The sequence below is a fragment of the Limulus polyphemus genome, unplaced genomic scaffold (assembly GCF_000517525.1).
Source record: "Limulus polyphemus unplaced genomic scaffold, Limulus_polyphemus-2.1.2 Scaffold955, whole genome shotgun sequence".
Taxonomy (NCBI): Eukaryota; Metazoa; Arthropoda; class Merostomata; order Xiphosura; family Limulidae; genus Limulus; species Limulus polyphemus.
In genome coordinates, this window is record NW_013666565.1 from 299,851 (window position 1) to 307,652 (window position 7,802).

Here is a 7,802-nt window from a genome sequence, read left to right on the forward strand (position 1 = left end):
GTAATGAAACCGACACAACATACCAATTAAACATTGCAACTTCACTTTAAAACTTTATACGAAATTCTGAAATAAAAATGTATCCAAATGTATCTATTCTTCTATATTCTTATATTATCAGAAATCAATTATAAAGCGAATAAATATTTCTTACGTGATGGAATGAGTTGCTATCTCGTGACCTTTCCTGTGTAACTCTTGTACAGCAGAGTAGTTGGTATACTTGTGAGAAACGAAGAACGTGGCTTTAATAGAACAGCCATTGGCATTGTTACGACCTTCTTTAAAAATATCATGGTAAACGTCCAAGTTGTTAATATTGACAGCGTCGTCAAAAGTGATGGTTACCATCTGAGGGATGTTATTTGGTTCTAATTTTCCGGGAATTTGGGTGCCGTCAGGAGAGCAAAAGCAGTCAGGAAGAATACACTGGCTCTGATCACAAGGTGGTGCTCTGTTTGGATCGTGTTCAGCTAAATCATTGAAAGAACAGCGCTAGTAAGTATAAACAGTTAACCAAACACTATATTTGTATTAATAAAATACAAATCAACGAAGCACTGAGTTAAAACATTAATTATTGTCCTCTCTCGATTGTAAATAATTATATATATAGGGATGATATAATAAAAGTAAGGCGAAAATTGACATATTAGATTTACTTTATCAAGGGTCTATGAACGTCACTGGTTACCATATTGATTTTAAATTTCAGTACCCGAAAACGAAATACAGCTACAACAATATAACTGAAAAATGTACGTGATACATGATACAAGTATAATCCAACAGTTTAGAGTCGTTGATCATAAAAATAGAGAAAATTATAATAATAACATAAAAAACGTCGGGTACAAGTAAGTAAACATTTTTTGTCTGTAGTTGTTTGTCGTCTTCATTAAATAATTCTGAAAAATAGTAATATTAGGTTTACTGATGCAATTATTTCTGTAAAAATAAAGAATACTTACTACAAGCATTTTCATCTGATTCATCGGAACAATCAGGAATACCATTACAAAAAAGTTCTCTTTCCATACAATCACCGTTTCCACATGCTAGTTGATTACCACTACATATTGGTTCATTGGTGGCGAAAAGCGGTGTGGCTAGTTTTCTCTTTTCAACTTGGTCACAGTTATTAACCTCACTTCTCCAATTACATGTTTGACTTTCTATGTCAAAAAAAAGTCCAGAAGGACACCTCAAAACTTGTAAACCCTGTGAAGAACATCTCATGACTTCTCGACAATCTTTATCTGACGAGAGACGAAAGTATTCTCTTGGAGATTTGTCTTTACACACCTCTGCATCATTTTGGCTAATTCGGAGTGGAGCACCCTCTATTTGTCTTTTGACGATCGATACTGCTGTTACTGGAAAGTAAAGAACGGAAGCATTACAGCTCCAAAATATATGATGAAACAACATACTTTGTGCTCATTGTTTTGAAATATCACTTTAAAAGAAGACAAAAATAAGTTAACACAAGTGTTTGACTTGTGCAAGTGTAAACCTCGAATTCATTTTCTTAGAATCATTAATTTCAGAGTAAAATGTGTTCAATACTGGAATGATATCTAATCTTAATTTAATAATGCAGTAAATGTATAAATAAATTTTAAGGTTGTGAATACATCGAAGCGATATTAGATGTATTGTGTATTTCCATGAGATAGCCTGTAGCTTCTGAAACAGAATAAATACGGTATTGACATTATACTAACGAGATATCTGTCTGTTATGGGCTATTTAGTTAAAACAAGCACACGAACATATATCTAATTTAATTTTTAATAAGCTTACTTCAACAAATACCTGAACTTTACAAATCATTACTTTTATTCCAATTTGATACATTGGCTGAGACAAGAATCGTGGACTGCTTCCAGATGTTGTGAAACAATATGACAGCGTAATTGAGGCTATGGAAATTCTTTAGTTGAGAAATATAATTGATTTTGTACCTTTTTTATTTTTTAATTACGTATTTTATTGATTGTTTACTGTGGGACACATATGTATTTTCTAGTCTAAATTACTTTTGACAGAATGGGTTATTTTCTGGTGTTTGTTTTTTCATTTGTTTACTATCGTTAATTTATTACGAAGGGTGTACACTTGAGTGATTGATTAACTCATTTTTTCCGTTTTCTAAATAATCAGGTGTTCACTTTTATGAATGTCAAGTTATCTTCAACCAGTTCTTCATTGGTCTCAAAAGGTATTTCAAGGCAGGGTGTAGGTGAATTCTTTGTATCACTGATACTTATATCATAAGTCTCGCGAACCTATGCACTCAGCCAAAAGATAAACCATGCTAACGTCAACATGCTGACTCTTAGAAATGGGCCAAGAATTATATTAGTAGTAAAACCGGTTTCTGCTAACAAGTGGGACGCCCAAACTGGTAGAGCAATAGGTGGGTGACCGGGGGGGGGGGGCTTCAGTTTGCTCGTCCTGGTAAGATTACAGGTTTGTTGCAGCTTATCTTCTAGACCGCGAGACTATCACGAGTTCGTCATTGGGGCCTCCCTCATTATCAACCAACCTAAATGATTCTTAATTTTTAAGTAACTGAAGGGGTTAAAAAAAATAGGTCAGAGATCAGTCATTAGCTTTCAGTCACCCCGAAGAGATATTCCCGTTAATGGATAAAAACATTGAAAATATTATGATTTGATTTTTTAGTGGCGTCGCTCTCAAATCGTCATTTTATCTAAAAAACTTAAAAAATCATTTCTGCCCACATCTGGTTTACAATAAGTTTCTTTTTTGTTATGTTTTTACTTTTGACTTTGTAGTCAAATCGTCATTTTCTCGAAAAAATATACAAACTTAGAAGAATATTTTTTATCCTGTCAACAGTTGCTAATCACACTCCAGTTTCATTTGCAAAATGATAACCCAGGATGATCCAGTAAAATTATTTCAGCAGAACTTTCGGTCCAGTGTAAAACATCACAATAGAGTTATCAGGATTACCGTTCTATTGCCAAACTGATATCGCTACAGAAATGTAATCATGTAACATCAAACCAATAACAGTTATATCTTTTGACTTAAGTGTTAAAAAGTCTCAAGTAAAGAAAAAAAATAAAGTTCTATACATGTATACACCAAAATAATTTATACGCAAAAGGTTTTTCTAAGAAAATTATACACATTAATTGATTACTTTCTCTGCCGATACATATATTTATATATATACATATATATGTGCATGATTAGGTGATGATATTAGGTTGAAGTAATACATGTCTACGTATTTCATTTATTTTATTTTAATAACTATTTTAGAAAATGTAAAAAAAAGTCAAAATATACACCCCAAGACATCAGTCTGAGGCTTACCGTTCAGAATGATTAATATTATATGGGTAAAATTCGACCTACAAAGAACGATTCACGAGTTTTTGTTATTTTAGTAAGAGACATTATACTGAACGACTACCTACCATTGATTAACAAGGGTGACAACAGAAACAATCCCAGGATACAAGATCTCATGTTTGGCAGCTTTAAGGATAAACTCTGGTGTAAATGGGTAACTTACAGGCCGTTCGTTTATATATTCGCCTACTTCTTCGCAGACAAGACAGCCAATTGAGCAAAAGAAACAACTTAGTTTCTCTTCGCCATGATTCGCTAGTCCTCGTGTTGCTTTAAAAAAAAATTGCTGACGTTGAAAGAAAACAACCAATCAGTTGATCAACTACAATGAAAACTAAGATGGAAGTACACGACAGTTTAAAACTATCTATTGTCACAATGTGCGTACGTACTTATAGCCCAAGTGAATCTTCGTAAACAAAATCTTGAGTGAAAACTTGAACTGAAAACTTTTGAAAGTTTTAAATTGTCACGTGATGAGATGTTATGTAACTCTAACAGCACGAAGAAAGAAGGGCTCGAGTCTGGTTTGTTTAATTATGTGTAAGATAGTTCATTATATGTTTGTGCAATTATTTGTGTGGAATATTCAAATCTTGTAGATCATATCTTATAAAAGGATCAAATGTTTTGTTTATAACGCAAAATATGTATAGTAATTTTGTTTTTTGCACTAATAATGTTTTAAAATAGAAAAGTCCTTGAATGAAAAAGCATCTAATTTACTATCTCACAGAATTATTTCCGATTCAAATAACTTCAAGCTGGTGATACTTTAAAATATCCCCATCTGTACAGCCAATTAACACATTGCACTATGAACTGTGTGACTAAGTAACACTCGTTTTTTTATTATTTGATTGTTGAGATGAGCACTCGAGAAACTTGTTAAAGATGATTTAAATTCATACGCTATTAGTGAAGTTGACGTTTAACACAAATAGTTTTATTTTATTATATGTTTCTTAATCACAAAGTTGTGTAAGAATGGGTTGATTACTTTAATGATATTCAAAGTTCAAGAACTCCGCACTGTGGGGCCGTGGATGCGCTATAATAGTGACAGTCAAATCCCAATATCTGGTGATATAAAGTAGCCCAAAAGTTGGTGGTTTATGCTAGTGACTAGTTGTCTTCTCTCTAGTCTTCTCATTTCTAAATTAGGGACGGATAAATAATTTGTGTTGGGTTTTATACAAATTATATACAAATGTACTTGTCAGTAGTCAGTAAATTGTAATTGGCATTTCAAGTACAGATAAAAGAAAATAACAGTTTACGTATTTTCATTACAATTGAAAGAATTCCTTAATTCTTCTACTTATAATTAAAATACGTAACGATATTTTTTCTTCTATTGCGAATTTACTAAGAAAGAGGTATACCAGTTGTAGGTTGCAAGTAACTTTATATGTCTGGCAGAAAGAAAATATTCGTTAATGAAACATGTATAATATGAAATAGGCCAGAATTGCTTCACTTTCTTCCTTGCAGGGACTACTTAGAGCAATGTGTAGAGTTTTTATAGTCATTTCATTTGAGTTCCAGGGAGGGGGGCTGACAGGAGTATCAGTATGATTGGATACACAATAACATTTGCAGCTTACTAAGACAGAAACGTTTACTGAATGAAGAAAAAAAATTGTTAGTTTATATTTTCTGTTGTATCTACCAGTTCCTACAAATTATACGGAGGCCATAGCAGTTTACCTTGAGGAAAGGAAAGTAGTATTCATGTGAAGGAAAATCAAGAAAACTTAATAATGAGTACTTTCCATCCGGCTTATATATATTAGAATGTGTCATATCTATTCAAGATCTTGAATAAATTTTTCTACAGATGAGAAACAAAATTGTTTTAAACTTTCTATAAAAACTTCACTCGTCAAAGTTTGGTCAGTTTATTTTAGAGGAAAACCACATTGGGCTATCTGCTGCTCGTATACCACAGGGAATCGAACCCCGGATTTTAGAATTGTAACTCATTTCACTTACCACTGTCCCACCGAGGGACCACTCGTGGAAAACGTTTGAAAAAATTCTATTACTAATCATTTTATTAGTCTATCTCTGCATAAAAAAAATTAAATATCATATTCTATACAAAATATTCGTTAATTAAACACTTTCTTCCTTGCAGGGACTACTTAGAGCAATGTGTAGAGTTTTTATAGTCATTTCATTTGAGTAACCTCTAAATAAATGATGTAATATCTTTCTTATTTTATTTTATCGATTGAAAATTAGCCCAGCTGTTTATTAAGGTATACCTATTGCAAAAAATAAATTATGATTAAAACAACATCTTAATTACACAATGAAACAGTGAAGAAGCAAAATGCAAGCTGCAGATTAAAGCACATTGTCTATGAATAAGTTTAGAAATGAAAGACAATAAAGAATGTTTATTTAGAAATAGGAACCGTAATGAAATTTTATCTCTAGTTTATCTTTTAGTGGGCCAACAGTAACTTTACGGACTTTCAACGCTAAAATCCCGGGTTCGATTCTCCGTGGTGGATAGATCACAGGTAGCTTATTGTATAGTTTTGTGCTTAACTACAAACAAACAAACAAAAGAACTACCAGTGTTAGCTTATGCCGTCCATTTATAACGTTTTCCTTAAGTTCAACTTTCAACAGAAGAGAGGGTGTAATCAGCCGATGGCCCGCCAGCCCCCCTCCCTGGGACTCAAATGAAATGACTATAAAAACTCTACACACTGCTCTAAGTAGTCCCTGCAAGGAAGAAAGTGAAGCAATTCTGGCCGATTTCATATTATACATGTTTCATTAACGAATATTTTCTTTCTGCAAGACATATAAAGTTACTTGCAACCTACAACTGGTATACCTCTTTCTTAGTAAATTCGCAATAGAAGAAAAAATATCGTTACGTATTTTAATTATAAGTAGAAGAATTAAGGAATTATTTCAATTGTAATGAAAATACGTAAACTGTTATTTTCTTTTAAATATGAATGTATATCATAAGTTAATTTTAAAAATGCCTTCAAGTAAACTTAGATGTTCAATCGGTATTAAAAAAAGAGAGACAGAAATGAGGCCATTAGCGATAGGTCATGATGTTGACCGAGTAATTTCTATATCCCCAGTTGGCTATAGTCATATATTGAGCTTTTTTTGACCTAATTATATCATTTTTTGTTACTATTACAAGGCAACGAAAGTAGCAAACGGCCTTGACAATTAACAGTAACAATTCTGTTTCTTGTCGAATTTCGGGACATGAATAGATGTCAATACCTCACCAACAAACGTAAATTGTATGTTGCTGGTTTTTATTTTATTTCTATTCCCTTTCTAACTATATACAGACAATTGATAATTATTCCTGAAATCATTATATAATGCTATAATTACTCTGTTTTATAACAAAAGTATCATTATGTTTATTATAAAATATTTCTTGGCAAAAAAAGATACTATAATGTAGTATCTATGATACATTTTCCGTGCCCTCCGTTTCGCTTGTTTTAGCACAAGGCTACACAATAGGCTATCTGCATTCTGTTCATCACGGGAGATCGAACCCCAGATTTTAGCGTTGTAAATCCGTAAACTTACCACTGACCCATTGGGGGATCTGTGTCTTGTGAACTGTGATAAAAATTTAACAAAACATTTTTTTTTCCTGGGATAATTAATGTTTTGCTAAGTCGAAGTTCAAAAAATAATTTGCTTTAGTTTCTTTGTCATTGGATATTAAACCTCCATAAAACTTTTGGGCAAATTTCTGAGAAATGTGCAAGAAATTAAGGAAAATTAAAAGCCGAAAATTCCCGAAAAAAGGTCTGACGAACGGTGTTTATTTCATTTAAATAAACTTATTGTATACACGTGCTTAACTACAAACAAACAAACAAAAGAACTACCAATCTTAGTTTATGCCATCCATTTATAACATTTTCTTTAAGTTCAACTCTCAACAGAAGAGAGGGTGTAATCAGCCGATGGCCCGCCAGCCCCCCTCCCTAGGCCCCAAGTTTCTACTTGCACCACTGGCTCAACCATTATATATTTATATACACACACATAAAACCTTTCGATGTTCTCAAACATAATTTGTTAGGGTTAATTATAATATACAGATTTCTTTCACTTTTACATACATCATTATTATTATAGAAATAAGTTACATGTACAGTTTATATTACTTTTCAATCATTTTAAACAATTTCCTGCCCCCCCCCAGTGGCACAGGGGTATGTCTGCGGACTTACAACGCTAGAATCTGGGTGTCGATACCCGTGGTGGGCAGAGCACAGACAGCCCATTATGCATAACTTTAAACAAACAAACAAGCTTGTCAACACTAACCACGGCCAACTCCAGAGCTATTCCTTATCAACTAATAATGGGATTAACCAGTAAATTATTTTCTTATA

At 32.8% G+C, this 7,802-nt stretch overlaps 1 protein-coding gene across 1 annotated transcript in view; it reads right to left on the bottom strand.

Moving 5' to 3' along the window:
• Positions 1-3,586, bottom strand: part of LOC106461428 — a 6,408-nt gene extending 2,822 nt beyond the window's left edge. The window contains exons 1-3 of the mRNA XM_013921247.2: positions 3,459-3,586; positions 972-1,376; positions 155-473 (exon numbers count right to left, since the gene is read on the bottom strand). Of these exons, the coding sequence (XP_013776701.1) occupies positions 155-473; positions 972-1,376; positions 3,459-3,510 (776 nt within the window). The 5' untranslated portion in view covers positions 3,511-3,586. The remainder of the gene's footprint in view (positions 1-154; positions 474-971; positions 1,377-3,458) is intronic.
• Positions 3,587-7,802: the final 4,216 nt, after the last annotated feature.